At 43.2% G+C, this 19,101-nt stretch overlaps 3 protein-coding genes across 3 annotated transcripts; all 3 read left to right on the plus strand.

The window, feature by feature from the left end:
- Positions 1 to 942, plus strand: LOC139319878 (olfactory receptor 5V1-like). The gene has a single exon (XM_070947929.1). The coding sequence runs from the start codon at positions 1 to 3 to the stop codon at positions 940 to 942; it is 942 nt and encodes a 313-aa protein (XP_070804030.1).
- Positions 943 to 8,693: 7,751 nt separating this feature from the next.
- On the plus strand, positions 8,694 to 9,629 carry LOC139319879 (olfactory receptor 5V1-like). Its single transcript, XM_070947930.1, has one exon. The coding sequence runs from the start codon at positions 8,694 to 8,696 to the stop codon at positions 9,627 to 9,629; it is 936 nt and encodes a 311-aa protein (XP_070804031.1).
- Positions 9,630 to 15,048: 5,419 nt separating this feature from the next.
- On the plus strand, positions 15,049 to 15,996 carry LOC139319880 (olfactory receptor 5V1-like). The gene has a single exon (XM_070947931.1). It carries the CDS (start codon positions 15,049 to 15,051, stop codon positions 15,994 to 15,996), a length of 948 nt encoding a protein of 315 aa, XP_070804032.1.
- Positions 15,997 to 19,101: the final 3,105 nt, after the last annotated feature.

The following is a 19,101-nucleotide window of genomic DNA, read 5'->3' on the forward strand; positions in this document are numbered from 1 at the left end:
ATGGATTTCAACAACCAAACACAGAGGACAGAATTTATCTTCCTGCCATTCTCCAGCCTTCGGAGCCACCAGGTCCACCTTTTCTTGGTGTTCTTAGCTGCCTATTTGGTCACTCTGTTGGGCAACTTCATGATCATAATCTTAATTCTCCTGGATTCCCGTCTCCACACCCCCATGTACTTCTTCCTCAGCCAGCTCTCCTGCCTGGATATCTGCCTTTCTTCTGTGGTGGTACCAAAGATCTTGGTGAACTTCCTACGCCAGCAGTACACCATCTCCTACAACCAGTGCCTGGCACAAGCCTTCTTCCTGATTGGATTTGCGGGATGTGAGCCTGCACTGCTGGCCGTCATGGCCTATGACCGCTACGCTGCCATCTGCCAACCTTTGCACTATGCCCACCTGATGAGGAGCAAGTTGTGTGTCCAGCTGTCTGTGGCCATTTGGTTCTGGGGCTTCCTGGACTCAGCCATCCATGTTGCTCTGGCCTCCAGGTTGGAGTTTTGTGGAAACAACAATGTTCCTCATATCTTTTGTGATGTTCCCCCTTTACTAAAAATTGCCTGCAGTGATATCTGGGTCAACGAATTGACCAATCACATCACCAGCATCTTTGTGGGCCTCGGTCCCTTCCTCTTCATCATCCTGTCCTATTTTTTAATTTTGATCTCTATTTTGAAGATTCGTTCTAACACCGGCAGGCACAAAGCCTTCTCTACTTGTGCATCACACATTGCTGTGGTAACTCTCTGCGTTGGAAATGGATACTTGAACTACAACCAGCCCAGTGCTGGCTACTCCATACAGACTGACACGCTAATTTCCACATCATTTTGCATCGTCACCCCCATGCTGAACCCCTTGATCTACAGCCTCCGCAACAAGGAGGTGAAGGGGGCCCTGAGGAAGGTTCTCAGCTGCTGGAAGACAGCGTGGTACTGATTTTTTGGGTGGGGAGAGAGGGAATGCTGAACTTCGTGTCTCTGAGCCCCCAGGAAGGATAAAAGAGAACCCAAACAGAAGTACTTTCTCAATATTGATGTTGTTTCCATGAGAAAAAACTCTTACAGTTGTAGGAACATGAGAAACTGGACCTTAAGCCTTAATGAAAACTCCGTGGTTCCAGCATTTGGTGTTCCTCCTGGCCAATTTAGTTTGTTAAGGAACCTGCAAGCCAATACAACATTTTTCTCCTATCCTAGATTCCACCGCCCCAAAGCCAAGAGACAGCTCATGGTAAGATTCAGGATTCAGATGCGGAGTGGGAACAACCGTTGAATAGTCAGGGGAGAAGCACCGGTGTAGGAAACAAAGTACGGGCATGGTAGAAGCCCAGGAAGACTGCAATGTTAAAAAGAAATTGTGGGGAGTATAATTACGACTGACAAAAGTCTATATTGGATTGAATTACATGCTCCTGTTTGTCTTATTTCCAACCTTTAATACCTTCTTTGTCTCTTTCCTATTGGTTCTCTGCATGTTACATAATGATCCTTGCTCTGAAATCTTCCTTCCTTCCTGTTTGGATGACTGCAAGACATCTTACCCAGGGCTGCCCTTGAAGAGCACCCATCAACTTCAACAGCTCCAGAATGCAGCAGCCTGCGCCGTGATGGCTGCCCCCGGGTGGTCCATGTCACTCGTTGGTTGCGTGAGCTTCTGGCACCAACTTCTAGTTTCTTCCGGGTGCAATTCAAGAGGCTGGTCATCACCTTTAAAGCCCTACAGGGGCCAAGTGGTCACACAATCACCTTTTCCTAAAGGACATCAACCTGTCCTACAAATTAGGGTCAGCATGGTCCTAGTCCCTTCTCCCAAATATTGTCATCTAATGGATGCTAGGAAGTGTACCAGGGGTGGGTTCTAATTTTTTTTACTACTGGTTCTGTGGGTGTGGCTTATTTTGTGGGTGTGGCTTGATGGGGGGTAATGTGACTGGGTGGGTGTGGCCAACTTTTTTTTTTTACTTTTAAAAGCTTTTTTTCTACAACCTTAAGAGGTTGCAGAAAACAATGCTTTGAAAAGCCTCTGCCGATCGGGCAACTCAGCTGGGATCGTCAGAGGCTTTTCGAAGCATTTTTTAAACCACCTCTTCAGCTGAAGAGATTATAGAAAAAATGCTTTTAAAAGCTTCTGACAATCCCAGCTGAGCCGCGGGATTATCAGAGGCTTTTTTTTTTTTTTTTACTTTTAAAAGCATTTTTTCGGCTGAAGGGGTTGTAGAAAAAATGCTTTTAAAAGTTAAAAAAAAAAAGCCTCTGATGAGATGGGCGGGGTAAGTGAGCGGTGACTGGGCCATGGACCGGATCGGGGGCATGGCCAGCCAACGTTATTACCGGTTCTCCGAACTACTACAAATTTTTACTCCCGGTTCTTGTGAACCGGTGTGAACCGGGAGCAACCCACCACTGAAGTGTACCTTTTTCATGTGCTATGGAATGCTCTTCCCTGTGACCTTCATCAGGTTTTACCCTCTTAGCCATCCTAAAAGCTTTGAAGACCTTTCCCCCCAAGGGCTGAGATAAAGTTGGATAATTGAACATAAATCGGTTGACTTGGTGCCAGGTCTTTGTTATTTCCAATGTTTTAATGGGTTCAGTTTTCTAGTTTTGATATGGTTTTACACATTATTTTAAGCTTAACTGAGGGCCTTCCAGAGTTGGTTGGAAGATGGGTGGCTATATACATGTTTCAAATTGTCAAGCATTTGCAAGCCATTGGCACATGTGTCATATAGATGCCAGTGGAGGCAGAGTGTGTCTCCACCCCTATGTGGAAAGGAGGGGCTTACCCTGAGTATAAAACCCCCTCCAACCTTTTCCACCTCGCTCTTGCTCTCTCCATCTCTCTCTTTTCATGTTCGTTCCTCATGAGACTTGATCTCTGTTGTACATAGTTAATATGATTTATCATATGAATAAATACGTTTAAGACATTTATTTATGCATCTGCCTCTGAACTCTTCTACACTCCTGGGTGTTTTCTACAATCCCAATTCCACACAAATGAATAAATAAATGAATAAATGAATAAATGAATAAATGAATAAATGAATAAATGAATAAATGAATAAATGAATAAATGAATAAATGAATAAATAAATAAATAAATAAATAGTACAAACAATGTACAAGTAAGTCTTCTGGAAGCTGAAATCCCTGTGTGACTTTTTCCTGTATTCCCTTCACAATCTCTGCTGATTCTGAAGTCCTTTCAGGCCCCTTCACAAGTTCTCCACCCTCAGGCAGGGTAGAAGAATATTTCCCCCAGGTGATGCATTTCACAAAACTAGCTTCATACTCGGGTACTGCATAAGTAGCCATGGAGTCTAATTATCACAAAGTCCAGCTGGGCATCATTAAATGTCATCTTAAGAAGGTGTCCTAGCTGTGTGAGAGAGACTGGTCAAGTCAGTGGAAGGAGTCAAATGTGGAATTGATCTGGAGTCCCAATGTGGTCACAAAGACCTATCGTCCCTTGAATGCTGTTGAACGTTGTCTAGTCCCACCCCAAACCATCAGACTGAGAAGATACTTGTGGGTTGCTGTTTTTAACCATTCAGCCACGTCCGACTCTTGTTGACTTTGTAGGCAAGTAGACGAGAGCAACGAAACATTTAATTGAACTCTTCACCTGTGAGTCTGCTGGTTTGCAACTGACATAGCTGTGTCCCAAAAGGACAACGGAGAGCACAAAGCATAAAACAAATTTAAGTGATAAAATGGAAAACCAAGATTCGAACAGCAGTGCTGAAATAGATATTAACACCATGCATGTGGTTTACTCAATTTTCAGTTAAAAATGATGCAAAATGTGATATTTAAGTGATTGTCCACTAGGACTACTAGATCCCTCTTGCAGTTACTACTATTAAGCCAGGTTTCCCATAATATGCATCTGTACATTTGGTTTTTCTTGCCTAAGTGGAAAACTTTACTTTTTTCTACAATGAATTTCATTCTATAAAACTTGGAAGACATGGATTTCCCCCCAAGATCCAGGTCCATTAGATGTTTAACCATCCATAAAGCTTTGAAGACATTTTCCCACAAGAGCTGAGACAAAGTTGGATAATTGAACATCAGACATTTGACTGGGCATCAGATCTTGTTGCTTTTAAAATTTTAATGTGTTCAGTTTTATAGTTTTAATACAGTTTCATGTATTTTTTAAACTTTTGATTGGCAGCTGCACAAAGTTGGTTAGAAGATGGGGGGTTATGTAAATGTTTCAAATAAACAAATAAGTAAACAAATAAGTAAACAAACAAACAAATAAATAATAGGACATAAATAGTGTATAAGTATGTCTGTAATGTTGAAATCCCTGTGTGACTGGTTCCTGTGTTCCCTTCAGAATCTTCGCTCAGCCCGAAGTCTTTCCAGGCACTGCACAAGGTCTCCATGCTGGGTAGAGCAGGATCCTTCCCAGGAAATGCATTTCACTAAACTAGCCTTATTCTTGGGTGCACAAATAAGCAGCCATGAAGTCTGGTTACCACATAGGTCTACCTAGGCATCATTAAATCTCATCATCATAGCAATACCCCATAGACTTATATGCCACTTCACAGTGCTTTCAAGCCCTCTCTAAGCGGTTTACAGAGTCAGCCTCTTGCCCCCAACCTCGGAAGGATGGAAGGCTGAGTCAACTTTGAGCCAGTAAGGATCGAACTCCTGGCAGTGGGCAGAGTTAGCCTGCAACCACTGTGCCATCACGGATTCCTTCCTTCCTTCCTTCCTTCCTTCCTTCCTTCCTTCCTTCCTTCCTTCCTTCCTTCCTTCCTCCCTCCCTCCCTCCCTCCCTAACTCCCTCCCTCCCTCCCTCCCTAACTCCCTCCCTCCCTCCCTCCGTTCCTTTCCTTTCCTTTCCTTTCCTTTCCTTTCCTTTCCTTTCCTTTCCTTTCCTTTCCTTTCCTTTCCTTTCCTTTCCTTTCCTTTCCTTTCCTTTCCTTTCCTTTCCTTTCCTGCCTTCCTTCTTTAGCACTTAGACTTATATACCACTTCACAGTGTGTTACAGCCCACTCTAAGCAGTTTACAGAGTCAGTTTATTGCCCCGCAACAATCTGGGTCCTCATTTTGCCCATGTCGGAAATAATGGAAGGCTGAGTTAAGCTTGAATCAGTCAGGATTTAACTGCTGACAGTGGGCAGAGTTAGCTTGCAATATTGCAGTCTAACCACTGCGCCACCACGGCTCTAATGAAGTGTCATAGCTGAATTCAGTGATTGGTTTCAATTTTTTTTACTACCGGTCCTGTGGGTGTGGCTTGGTGGGCATGGCAGGGGAGGGATACTATAAAATCTCCATTCCCACCCCACTCCAGGGGAAGGTTACTGCAAAATCCCCATTTCCTCCCGATCAGCTGGGACTTGGGAGGCAGAGAATAGATGGGGGTGGGTCCAGTCAGAATTTTTACTACCGGTTCTCCGAACTACTCAAAACTTCTGCTACAGATTCTCCAGAACTGGTCAGAACCTGCTGAAACCCACCTCTGGCTGAATTCCAAAACATTCCAAGAAAAAACAAAATATAAAACAAGCTTAGTTGATAAAATAGCAAGGTAGGAAAACTGAGAGGTGCATAGCAGTGCTGATTGGTGGGCTCCAGCAAGAGACCCTTCTCTGTTGTTGCCCCCCCCTGTGGAATATTCTCCCCCCAGAGGTGAGGCTTGCCCCCGTTGTCCTGGAATTGCAGAAAGGTTTAAAACATGGTTCTGCAGCCTTGCTTAGGGTGCAAAGATGAGCACCCAGCCATGGGGGTGGTTAACGCCCTGAAATCGAGCCACTTAATCGATTTTAAAATTTGTTGCCTTTTTAAAAGTTTACACACTGTTTCTACGCTTGTAGTTTTTTACAGGAGGGGGGAGGGAAGGCATTGGAATGTAAGGGAAATGAGGAATGCATGTCAGCCGGCTGAAAGCCTGAGACAGACCTGATATTACAAGGTCATTCGACTGGGAAGTCAGATCCTTCCCAAAACAAAGGGAATGCACATGATTGGTGGACAATGGACAGCAGGAGGTCCAGTGGGCAAAGAGAAAGTTTACCTCTGCTGTTTTCGCGGGAAATTGTTAGAGCTGGTTTTTCTACTTCTGTAACCACATGGAATCTTCAGTAAAGTTATACTCTTGTTAAAAACAAAATGTCTCAGGAATTTCTTTTCATGTCTAACCTAGTGGGGTAGTTGACAGTCCATCTGTGAGGGAGATGGGCAGTTCTCAGATATAATCAATCAATCAATCAGCACCACTGTAACTTCAAAGACTGACCGAGCAAATCATTGTCGTACTTTTGCAGTCTTCCACGAGAGGGAGGAAGACTTTAAAATGCCTTGCTTTAAATATATATATATATATATTCTGGAGTCATTTATAGAGCACCAGCTAAAAGCAAATGAGACAGTTGGTTTCAAGATCAGATCTGGAAATGATTTTTCTGCTTTTTCCTTTCTATTTCCCCCCATCTCCTGAATCTGACATAAGAAAATTGTGCTGCATCTTCTAACAAGTCCCAGAGAAGTCAGTTTTGCCCCAGAGGGTCTCTGCTGTCTGCCCTCCCAGATCTACTCCCTGCAGGATCCCAGGCAGGAATATTCCGAAGTCCATAGGCCAAGTCATAATTGCCCCCCATGAGCACCACCTACCATGGATAATGCAAGGAACTATGAGGCTTGCTCTGTTCTAAGGATGAACTTCCAAACACCTCCCTTCCTGCTTTGTGGGCAGAGTGTTGGCTCTCACTTCATTGCATCTGAGCCCAACTCTGGGAGAACTTGGGGGAGAGGATGAGCTTGTTTCAGCTCCATGTGGTCTTCTGCAGGTGGGATAACCAGCAAAGGTGAGCTGCTTTGTGGTCCATCAAGGATTCTCTTTCCGTTTATGGTGGGATGGCAATGTAAGGAGATTTTGGGTGTTAGGAAGGAGGGATCAGGAATCTCCACTTAGGGAATCGTAGGGGTGGCCAAGTCCTTCTTCTGCTTAAGACTCACAATAGATCACCGTTTGTAATTGCTACCGATCCAGCCTCTCCCATTTTTCTTAGGTTGAACTGCTGCTCCAAATGTGGACATTGACTGGACAAAACAGTTCCCTGAGTAAAAGCTAGGAGCTGGAAACTTATATATATATATATAGCAGCTCCTTTTGTTATAGGAGAGGCAAGGGAACTTGAGGGGATCTAGATTCAAGATAATTAAACCAACATCTTCATGGACTACAAGTCAGCTGTGGATCATATGTTGATATTAGTCATGGTAGGAAGGTGGAAACACCTCCTCCAGACATGATGTATATCAAAATAATTTTGATGAGGAAGATAAAGAGGAAGGTGTTGCTTTAGGTTTGCAAGAGGTGTCTTCAAAGGGGCCTCTTTACTCTAACATCTCCATCTACTTGGAAAGCAAGTGCTCCTGAAGCACCTCTAGAAACCAAGAGAAACGACGTCTTCCTGATCCCACAATCTTTGGGTCAAATTTCAACATGTCAATCACTTTCTGGGTTCCAGCAGGACAGTAGAAATGTCTTACAGTATTACATCTGTTTCTAGCAAGGCCATTTTCTTTGATAATCTCATTACATATCATGGGATTCTGAATTTAAAAAGACCTTCATTTAAAGGAGGTGGGTGAGCATCATACTAAGACCTTTAAGGCTTTAAGATGGGCAGGCAAGTTCTGTGTTGAAGTCAGGGACAGGACAAGACATCCAGAGGCATAATTTGGGCTGGGTTGAACCCTGAATGAAGGAGAGAATTGACATGAGATAAAGAGAAAATATGGAAGGACAAAGACCTCTGAAGTAGAGGAAGTATGACAGCCATTCAATGTGCCTTTGATTCAGATGCTCTTTGTTCATGCTGTCCTCAGCTTCAGCAACATGGTTTAGGAACAAGGAATGGTGCAGTGTAGGGAAAGGATAGTCAGCTCTTTAACTTGGTGGATCTTCACAGCTTTCTCAAAAGCATTTTTCTTTGGTTGCTGTTGCCCTTTGGAGGTGGATAATTTACCAGGAAATGAGTAAGTGTAGGTCCCTTTGGAAAATCAAAGCTATCCCATTACTAGATCCTTCTAGTATATGGTTCTGATATCAAGCTTGGAAGAGTTGTTCCTCAGAGTTTTCATACCGAAATCTCCTGAAATGGAGAGAATTAAGCTCTGCTCCACTGAGTCTGGACACCCAAATTTTCTTGCATCTAATTCTAATCCAAATCTCTTGAGGAATCAGATGTTCACTGAGTGAAGGAGATCCCTAAAATTTCATCCTCCACAGTCCCATGGAGACCTCAGATAATGATATATATGCAGCTCAGGGTTGACATGAGGGGTCCTTGGTGCTCTCTGAGCTTGGTTGTTTTCTTGCAGATGTTTCATGACCCAAACTAGGTAACAACTTCAGTGCTAGTGATGTGATATGTCCACCGCTGATGATGTTACCGTACTTAGTTTGGGTCATGAAACATCCTGCAAGAAAACAACCAAGCTCAGAGATGTCTCAAAGGTCGTTTTCCCCCCCAAAAGGCAACTGGACTTTGGTTTTCCTTGAAGATGTTTCACTGAAGTGAAAGATTCCTCAAGCTCAGAGAGCCCGAAGGACCCCTCCTCTTACTTCTTCCATGCGTTTTCCAAGGACCATTGACTCTCTTTGTGTCTTCACATTCTTTTCTCTCCCTCCTCAGCTGCAGAATTTTTTCTTCATGAATGCACAAAACCGAACACAAGTCACAGAATTCCTCTTCCTGGGTTTCTCCAACCTCCTGAGCTACGAAACCCACCTTTTCCTGGTGTTCCTGGCTGCCTATTTGGCCACTCTGATGAGCAACATCATGATCATAATCTTAATTCTCCTGGATTCCCATCTCCACACCCCCATGTACTTCTTCCTCAGCCAGCTCTCCTGCTTGGATATCTGCCTTTCTTCTGTGATGGTACCAAAGATCCTGGTGAACTTCCTACGCCAGCAGTACACCATCTCCTACAACCAGTGCCTGGCACAAGCCTTCTTCCTGGTTGGCTTTGCTGGATGTGAGTTGGCACTGCTGGCCGTCATGGCCTATGACCGCTATGCTGCCATCTGCCAACCTTTGCACTATGCCCACCTGATGAGGGGCAAGGTTTGTATGCAGCTGTCTGTGGGCATTTGGCTCTGGGGCTTCCTACACTCGGCCATCCATGTTGCCTTGGCCTCCAGGTTGGAGTTTTGTGGAAACAGCAACATTCCTCACATCTTTTGTGATGTTCCCCCGTTACTGAAAATGGCCTGCAGTGATACCTGGGTCAACGAATTGACCAATCACATCACCAGCATCTTTGTAGGCCTCAGCCCCTTCCTCTTCATCATCCTGTCCTACGTCTATATTCTGGCCTCCATTCTGCGAATTCGCTCCAACACCGGCAGGCGCAAAGCCTTCTCCACTTGTGCATCACACCTAAGTGTGGTAACTCTGTTTGTTGGTAATGGGAGTATGAATTACAACCAGCCCAGTGCTGGATACTCTCTGGAGGTTGATGCTCTGATCTCCACCATGTTTTGCATCGTGACCCCCATGCTGAACCCTTTGATCTACACCCTCCATAATAGAGAAGTGAAGGGGGCCCTGAGGAAGATTCTCAGCTGTTTGAAGAAAGCATAGCCCACATTTTGGAAGGAAGGGAATAAACATAAAGGTGCTTTTTCAGGAGGCAACTGGGCTCTCTTGTTTTTTCTTTGAAGACGTTTCACTTCTCATCCAAGAAGCTTCTTCAGCTCTGACTGGATAGTGGGGAACGGAAGGATTTATATTCCTTGCAGACAGCTGGTCATTTGCATCCTTTTAGAGAGTTGCTGAGGCACTTGGAGGTTTGTCTATGTCCTCTGTGCTCCTGGTTCCTGTAGTCTGCAATTTGAACTTTTCTTTGAAAATGTCGACAGACCTTTAGCTATACATTTTGGGATGGACACCCTTTGAATGGTGCGGGAGTAGGAATGGATTTCCAGAGGAAAAAAAATTGCAGACTACAAGAACCATTTGCACCACTCAGGTCACCCTGAGGACACAGGTAAACCTCCAAGTGGCCTCAATGACCCTCTAAAAGGATGCAAATGAAGAGCTGTCTGCAAGGAATATAAACCCTTCCATTCCCCCACCATCCAGTCAGAGTGGAAGAAGCTCCTTGGATGAGAAGCAAAATGTCTTCAAAAGAAAAAACAAGAAAGTCCGGTTGCCTCCTGAAAAAGCATCTTTGGGACAACCAGGACCTGGAGGACGGAGAATCTGTACAGACTTTTAACTTTATTACAGTTTTATAGAACATAAAGATAAAACTTAACAAACAGAAATTACCAGTAAGAAGGATGGATAGAAAGAATAAAGAGATAGATGGAAGATAGGAGTACAGGAAAGAAATAACTATAAGGGGAAAAAAACAGAAATATAAAATAAAGTCACTTCCTACTTCTTTTACAAAGTTTTTTTATTCAACCTTTAGTTTGGGACAATACAAATAGTCCTCGACTTATAACCACAGCTCAAAATTTCTGTTGCTAGGCAAAAGGACAGTTGTTGGAGAATTTTGCCCCATTTTATGACTTTTCTTGCCACAATTGTTAAGTGAATCACTGAAATTATTAAGTTAGTCACACGGTTGTTAAGTGAATCTGGCTTCCCCACTGATTTTGCTTGTCAGAAGCCACAAAAGGAGATCACATGGCCCCTGGGCACTGACATCGGTCATAAATATGAGGCAGTCACCAAACTGTCCAAATGTTGATCACCTGACCCCGGAGATGGTGGTCAGGGGTGAAAAACATAAGTCACTTTTTTTCAGTGCTGGAAAAACAGTCAGTAAATGAATTGTTGTAAGTCAAGGATTACATGTAGTACAGCATTCACTTTCCAAATGGTCAATAGTTTTTACTAATCATCAAATAGCAGTGATTGTGAGAGGGATCTTGGAGTCTTAGTGGACAATCATCTAAATAGGAGCCAGCCGTGTGCAGCGGCAGCTGAAAAAGCCAACGCAATCCCTAAATTGAATTAACAGAGGGATACAATCAAGATCAAGGGAGGTCCTAATACCACTTTATAAAGCCCTAATAAGGCCACACCTACAATCCTGCATCCAATTTTGGTCACCATGATGTAAAAAAGAGGTTGAGACTTGAGAAAAAGTGCAGAGAAGAGCAACCGAGAGGATTAGGGGACTGGAGGCTAAAACATACGATGAACGGTTGCAGGAACTGGGCCTGGCTAGTCTAGTGAAGAGAAGGACCAGGGGAGACATGATAGCAGTCTTCCAATATCTGAGGGGCTGCCACAGAGAGGAGAGGGTCAAGCTATTCTCCAAAGCACCCGAAGTCCAGACAAGGAATAATGGATGGAAACTGACCAAGGAGAGATTCAACCTAGAAATAAGGAGGAATTTTCTGACAGTGAGAACAATCAACCAGTGGAACGGAAGTTGCCTTCGGAAGTTGTGGGAGCTTCATCACTGGAGGCTGGACTGTCAGCTGTCAGAAATGGTGCAGGGTGTCCTGCTTGGGCGGGGGGTTGGACTAGATGACCTACAAGGTCCCTTCCAACTCTGTTAATCTGTAAATCCATATGTCATTTATTTTTTACTTTTTGTAAAAAGCCCACCAATGGTTTCCATTTAGAAATAAATTTTGCCAATGTCGTTTCTCTAATGAGAGCCATTCATTTTGGCTCATCTGTTCCAGTTCTACCCCTTTTACTAACCACTCTTCCATCGCCAGTATAGTGGAATCTTTCCAACGTTGAGTATATAGGAATTTTACTGCTGTAACCAAATATAAGATTAATGTACCATGTTTTTTTCCTTAGAATTTTGTCCATCAACCCTAATAAAAATATATCTCTGGTTTAAATTTTATTTGAATCAATGTGTATGTTTCTCAAGGAAAGTGCTTTCTTAACCCTCCTAAAAAAAATGAAAGCTGCATACATGAACTGTGGTAGAAGGACTTTCTGAAGGTGCCTGCAAAACAATTTTCATAATAAAATAAATGGAGATTAATTGTAAGAACATGAGTAGCTAGCCCTTGCACCTTTTTATAGAGTAATTTTATTTAAGAACAATAGAAATTAATGCAAGCTAAAAACAAGGAAAAGAAAGAGAAATTAGAAAGTAGAGAAAAGAGAAAAGAGATAAAGGGAAAAATAGAGATTGTGGTCTTGTCTGGAGTGCATGTGGGTGATCTCTAATCCTCTCTTAGTCCAGAGAGGAAATATTGAATAGCTGGTCTATTCACCAGCTCTTCATTCCGCCAAAATTATCAACTTCACTTTTTGTGTACCAGTCTTCAGTCCACCACATCCATCCATCCATCCATCCATGTATCCATCCATCCATTTATCCACCCACCCACCCACTCATCCAGCCAGCCCCTTTCTCTGTAGTCTAGATATGTGAATTTTGACAAGAAGAATTCACATAAACTTTAAAAATTAATTAATTAATTTTATATAGTTTTTAACTGTTTTGTTTTAGAATTGTTCACTGCCCAGAGTCACTGGGTTGAGATGGGTAGCTATAGAAATTGATTGATTAATTTCTAAATAAATATTTTTTTTTTTTTGCAAATTCAGTATCTGCAACCACCATGTACTAGGGATGTATTTCAAGACAATATTTCTAGCCTTTTAGCTAGGTTATACAAATATGATTATGCAATAAATGATTTACAAAAATCCTATTTATATAACCCATTAATTTCTCCTGAAACATAGTAAGCTGAGGGCGTTGCAGACACATATCAAAGGATGTTCTTCTTAAAGCACTCGCCTTTCCAAATTGTGTTTGGCTTTGTTTGTCCCCAGGCAATTCACAGATGGGAGAGTTTGGTCCCAGTGGATCCCTTCTGCTTTTACTCCCTGCAGGATCCTGAGCAGGAATATCCTCAACACACCAAGACACATTTTCCCCATGAGCCTCGCCTACCGTGGATAACCCTGGGAGTGTTACTTCTGTTGTGAGGATGAGCTTCTGAACACCTTCCTTTCTGCTCTGTGGGCAGTTTTGGCTCAGCTATCACCATTCTCATTGTATCTGAATCCAACGGTGGGAAAACCTGGGGAGAGGTTGACTCTGCTTCAACCACAGCTGGTTTTCGGTAGGTGGCTAACCAGTCAAGGTGAGCTGCTTTGTGGTCCATCCAGCATCTTCTTTTGAGGAGACATTGCAAGGAGAGCTTGATGTTGGGAGGGAGAAGGAAGTGCGTGACCAGGAATGGAAGTTTCAACCCTTTTAGGAGATCTCAGAAATAGCAAGGATCCTCTTTGAGGGGACAACAGATTTAACCATCAACAACCCAGATCTTTCTATCCTTCCTATCTATCCTGCTCCAAAGATGGACTTTGACTAAGCAAATTTGATCATGCTCCAAATCAAAGCTGGGTGCAGGAAACATATGGAGATATAGTTCTTCACTCTTTTTGTTACCTGGAAGGCAACAGAGATGACAAGATTCAGGACAGGTCAATCCAAGTACATTGTCACACAGTATAACTAAATTATGGATATATATTAAGGGCTATTAGTTTCCATGGTCTGCTGTTGGCTCTTGACCATGGTAGCAAGAAGCTCCAGAGATAATATACAGTATATGAGTGTAACATTCAAGGCTGCTTTTAGGCTTGTCAGAGGAAATTTGGAAGATGACCCATCTTCCTCACTGTAAACCTCAATCTTCCAAGTAAAGCCAGATCTTCTAAAACGTCTCTACAACTGAGGCTGCCTTCTCCTTCTGATCCCAACATCTTTTCATCCAATTTGCAGACATCACTTATCTTCTGGAATCCTGAAAGACAGTAGAAGCTTATTATCCCCCTTAAAACTGCATTAATCTCAGGTAATACCATACACTGACCTAATTGGAGCTTCCTATGAGTGAGGTGGGAGAACATTGCACAAATGCCATTGAAGGTCTACAGAGCAAGGGTGGACAGACCTGTTCTGTGTTGAAGTCCAGAGCAAGTCAAGCCTTTTCTTGGGTCTCCATTGAAGATTCACAGGATGTCCAGAGGGATAATATGGCTGGATTGTAAATGATCCATGATTCTCTCATTGACTGGGAGAATTGCTGGTCCTTACTGAAATTTAGAAGGCAAAGAACTCAAATAAAGGAAACATGGCAGCCTTTGATTCAACTTGTTCCTTGTTCATGCTGCTCCCAGCTTCAGCAACATGCTTTAAAAGAATCCAAGGCATTGGACAGTGTAGGAAATGCATAAATAGTTTGGAGGAGCTTCATAGCCTTCTCAGTTGCATTTGGCATTGATGGTTGGTGCCTTTTGGAAGAAGATCAGTTGAAAGAAGAAAGGTTGAAGGAAAATCTGCTCGTCCAGCTGAGAGCCTTAAAACCGAACGTTGGGGGGAGGCAGGTGTAATGGTACGTGGGAATGAATGTGGGAGATAGGAGGAAGAGATGCAGCCTAGGGAACAATCAGATAAGAGAGAGTAGAGCCTGCAACTCTATGGTGGGCAGAGAAAGAAACTCAAAAAAAACCCAACTTATCAGGCTATAAAAAGAGGCAGAAGAGATTTGTACTTTCAGACTTCTATTAATGTAATAATAAAGTTGAATGAGATCCTCTGGTCTTGTTTTCTGTCTGGTCTAGCGAGAAAGACTGACAGCAGGGCTGAAGGACTGCTACCTCCTCAGCAGAGTTTCGGGAACCAGTATTGTGTCTTCTTCTCCAAATGAGCCACCAGACCTCTTTATGCTTCCAATGTCAAGCTTGGAAGATCTGTTCCTCAGGGCTCGTATGCTGAATGCCCCAGAAATTCAGGGGGAGAATTAAGCTCTGCTGCTCCAGCTCTGCATCCCCACTTTAATTCATCTCACCCTGCAGGTAGTTCTCATTCAAAATACCACAAGCAATCAGTTCTTCTTTATGTAGAAGAGATCACTAAAATTCCATCTCCACAATTCCAGCTTGAGTCCTCAAATAATTACTGTGTTAGTCTTCCATCCATTTTTCAGGGTCTGTTGCCACTCACTGCTTTCTTCAGAAGAATTTTCTCTCTTGCCAGGTGTCTATTTTTTTCCTCATGGATTCCCACAACCAAACACAGGAGATGGAGTTTGTCTTACTGGCATTCTCCATATTCCAAAGCCACCACATCCATTTTTTCTTGGTGTTCCTGGCTGCCTATTTGGTCACCCTGCTGGGCAACTTCATGATCATAATTCTGGTTCTCCTGGATTCCCGTCTCCACACCCCCATGTACTTCTTCCTCAGCCAGCTCTCCTGCTTGGATATCTGCCTTTCTTCTGTGGTGGTACCAAAGATCCTGGTGAACCTCATACGCCAGCAGTACACCATCTCCTACGAACAGTGCCTGGCACAAGCCTTCTTCCTGATTGGATTTGGAGGATGTGAGCCGGCACTGCTGGCCGTCATGGCCTATGACCGCTACGCTGCCATCTGCCAACCTTTGCACTATGCCCACCTGATGAGGAGCAAGTTGTGCGTCCAGCTGTCTGTGGCCATTTGGTTCTGGGGCTTCCTGGACTCAGCTATCTATGCTGCTCTGGCCTCCAAGTTGGATTTCTGTGGAAACCACCAGATTCTTCATATCTGGTGTGATATTCCTCCACTACTGAAAATTGCCTGCAGTGATATCCAGGTCAACAAATTGGCCAATCACATCACTAGCTTCTTGATTGGCCTCGGTCCCTTCCTCTTCATCATCCTGTCCTATTTCTGTATTTTGGCTTCCATTGTCCGGATTCCTTCCAACACCGGCAGACGCAAAGCCTTCTCTACTTGTGCATCACACATTGCTGTGGTAACTCTTTATATCGGAAACGGGTTTCTGAACTACAACCAGCCAAGTTCTGGCTACTCCCTAGAAAGCGACGCCCTGATTTCCATAATGTTTTGCATTGTCACCCCCATGCTGAACCCCTTAATCTACAGCCTCCGCAACAAGGAGGTGAAGGAAGCCAGGAGGAAGGTTTTCAACAGCTGGAGAACAGCGTTCTCTTCATTTTAAGGTGCTTTTCTCTTTGAACCTCACATTTGTGTGTTCCCCAAGAAAAATGAAAGTGGTGCACAAGAACCTGGGAGAAAAACATTTCACAGATGCCTGCAAAACTTTCCTTTGAGAAAAACAAGATGGGAGTTTTGTAAGAACATGAGTAGCTGGGCATTGTAGACAATGGAAGCCATGGATTTCATCACTCCATGATCAGTCAAGTACCTTGTGGATCCTGCAAACAAATATAATTCTCTAATTCTAGACTCCTCCGATAAGCAGGGACACAGGACTTTGGACTGTGTAGGTAAAACAACATGGCTTGTAAATATTTTGATAGTCACATTTGTATTGCCCCAAAAGCAACTTCTATCAAACATAGTAATCAGATCAGGAACAGATAAAACAACTAGTGACAATGCAGGGAAGCCAAGATGATTAACAATGGTAGGGGCCTGGCCTAATTTTCTCCCTCTTTCATAAAAGATTTTTAATTTTTAAATATCTTTTAGTATTTTATACATTCAATTTTAAAATTGGTTTTAAATAGTTCAGGGTTTTAAATTTGTCGGAGCCAAAATTATTTAATTTGATTTTATTTTTCTTTTAAATTTTGTATGTATGTGTTTTATTGTTTGGCTGTGCACCGCCCTGAGTCCTTCGGGAGTAGGGCGGTATAGAAATAAAATAAAATAAAATAAAATAAATAAATAAATAAATAAATAAATAAGAGATCTAATGAATGTGTCAGATGTAAATGCCTTATTCTCCAATGTGTAAATAGTATATGAACGGGGTATCAGGGGTTAATTTATTCTTCACTCCTTAATGTATTCATAATTCACCACTCCCACATCTAGCTCCTCCCATTGTATATATAAGGAGCTGTCTGCATCTTTTTCCTTGCTTCTATCTGAGAATATTCAGTGAATATAGAATGCCTGCTGTAAATAAAAGAAAATATATTCAAACCTCTAACTCTCACTAATCTTATTGAGTCTGATCCTGAAAATATTGCAACAGAATGGTTAAAGTGTGATGGAGTTCAATCTAAGCTCATCTTATCTCCTGCTGTTAACTTTTATTGTATTGTTTCCTATTAGCCTTCTGTGTGTGTGTTTCTTTTTTTAATTTCAAAAACAGATCATTTAAACTGGAATTGCAACACAGCATAAGGATACAGGAAGCCAAGTAGAAGAGAAACAGCTGCTTATAAATTATAAGTAAAAATATCATAGAAAAAAGTCAATGCCTTCTCCCCTTCCATTTATTTTCCCAGCTGTACCCACAACCTAAATAACTGGGCCTGGTAGCTCAGCACACTAAAAGCATTGTGATTAACACCAGCTGTCTGCAATTACTGTAAGTTCGAATCTCACCAGGCTCAAGGTCGACTCAGCCTTCCATCCTTTCAAAGGTAGGTTAAATCAGGACCCAGTTTGTGGAGGCAATAAGCTGACTTTGTATAAATATACAAAAAAGTATGAAGGCTATTGCTTAATGCATTGTAAGCTGCCCTGAGTCTCCGGAGAAGGGCGGCATATAAATCAAATTTAAAAAAAATTGTAATGTCCTTTGCACATTAATCGTGGAGATGATTGTTAGCATTTAATTAGCCTTTTCTTTTATTGTTTTGATTGGTCCCTTAACTCTTTTCCTAGGAACTGATTTCTAATTGTTTGAATTTTCCGTGTTGTGTTAAGGAAATCAGACATGGCAGGGGAAGGATACTGTAAAAATCTCCATTTCCTCCCAATCAGCTGGGACTCGGGAGGCAGAGAATAGATGTGGGCGGGGCCAGTCAGAATTTTTACTACTGGTTCTCCGAACTACTCAAAATTTCCCCTACGGGTTCTCCAGAACTGGTCAGAACCTGCTGAAACCCACCTCTGCTCTGTGGGGAAGCAGAGGGGATTTTCCAGAGCACAGGACCTTCTGTTCGGGAAGCCCAAAAAAGAAATCCCCCCCCCCGGCTCCATTGAGGTAGGGAAGAGGTACTTTTAGCGAGTTTGAAATGATAGCAGCAAAAGCAAAGCAAGATCTGAGCCAAAAGGCACGAGAGTTGCATGTTGAAAGTTTCCCCAAATCCCTCCTCCCAGGGACCCAGGCTGAACGTCCAATCCATGTCCTGTATAGTGTCATGAAGTAAATCCTCAGGTATTTTCGTCCATCTGGAGTTCTAGGACGGTTGGCCTGTAAACAACTCCGCTCAGCAGTGCAGTCATTCCAGAGGGCAAACCTCCCTTTTAATTCCCATGGACCTTCATCACACTAGCTCACTTCCCAAACCGCAATGCCACCCCTCCCCCCGCCCCTTACTATGGCAGCCGATAGTAAGCATGCATCAAAGGGAAAACCCATGCTAAAGATCTCGCTGACAAAAATAAACGGAGCTAGTCGTGCCAAGACTGAATTTATTTGAACTTTTGGCCCATCTGAGCAAAATCAGATCCAAGCTACAGAAATCAACCATGAAGTGAAAGGACGCAGAGCAGAGGTTTTGGGAAGGCTTCCTTGCTTCTCCAGGCTTCACCAGGAGCTTCTGCCACTCCAGAGCAGGAGAAGAAGGAGTTGCACTAGAATCTGCACTGGCAGAGATACGCACGGGTGGACTCACAGCTCTCGTCGTTCCAGTTCTTATAACCTGGGCAGAAAAAGGAGACATTTTGCAGGGATTCCCTCAGAGTCCTAGCAGAGCATTTTCATGGCTCCTCCCTCCTTTGCAGGTGGACCTGAAGGTCCCACAGGTGAAGGACCTCACGGGCTAAAATGGGCTTGTGGTTCAGCCGATTGTTGTAACCAAGATAGCCAAGAAATCAGGATAAATGGCTTGAAAGAGATCTCTACTACTCTGCCTTTATTTCTTTGTCGGTACATATAAACACAACACAGATCAGGATACGACAAGCAGGCTTTGCCTGTCAAGCTCTGCTCAGCCACAAGGGGGCAGCCAAGGACCTGAGATTTTGGTCCATCTCTTTGGCAGGCCAAAACTGGGTGGAGCATGGATTCCACTGTCATATGACTGTTACATGGACCCTATTTTCCCGATTTGCTAAGGACCTCCCTGGATGATGGGTGTGGGAACTGGTCAACAAAGGTCATCAGTTGCCCACTGTTGGG

Source organism: Pituophis catenifer, unplaced genomic scaffold (genome assembly GCF_029215685.1).
Source record: "Pituophis catenifer annectens isolate HBS135680 unplaced genomic scaffold, rPitCat1.0.hap2 SCAF_7, whole genome shotgun sequence".
NCBI lineage: Eukaryota > Metazoa > Chordata > Lepidosauria > Squamata > Colubridae > Pituophis > Pituophis catenifer.

Coding starts and splice junctions, on each gene's coding strand:
- LOC139319878 (XM_070947929.1), top strand. CDS start 1: ATGGATTTCAACAACCAAACACAGAGGACAGAATTTATCTTCCTGCCA.
- LOC139319880 (XM_070947931.1), top strand. CDS start 15,049: ATGGATTCCCACAACCAAACACAGGAGATGGAGTTTGTCTTACTGGCA.
- LOC139319879 (XM_070947930.1), top strand. CDS start 8,694: ATGAATGCACAAAACCGAACACAAGTCACAGAATTCCTCTTCCTGGGT.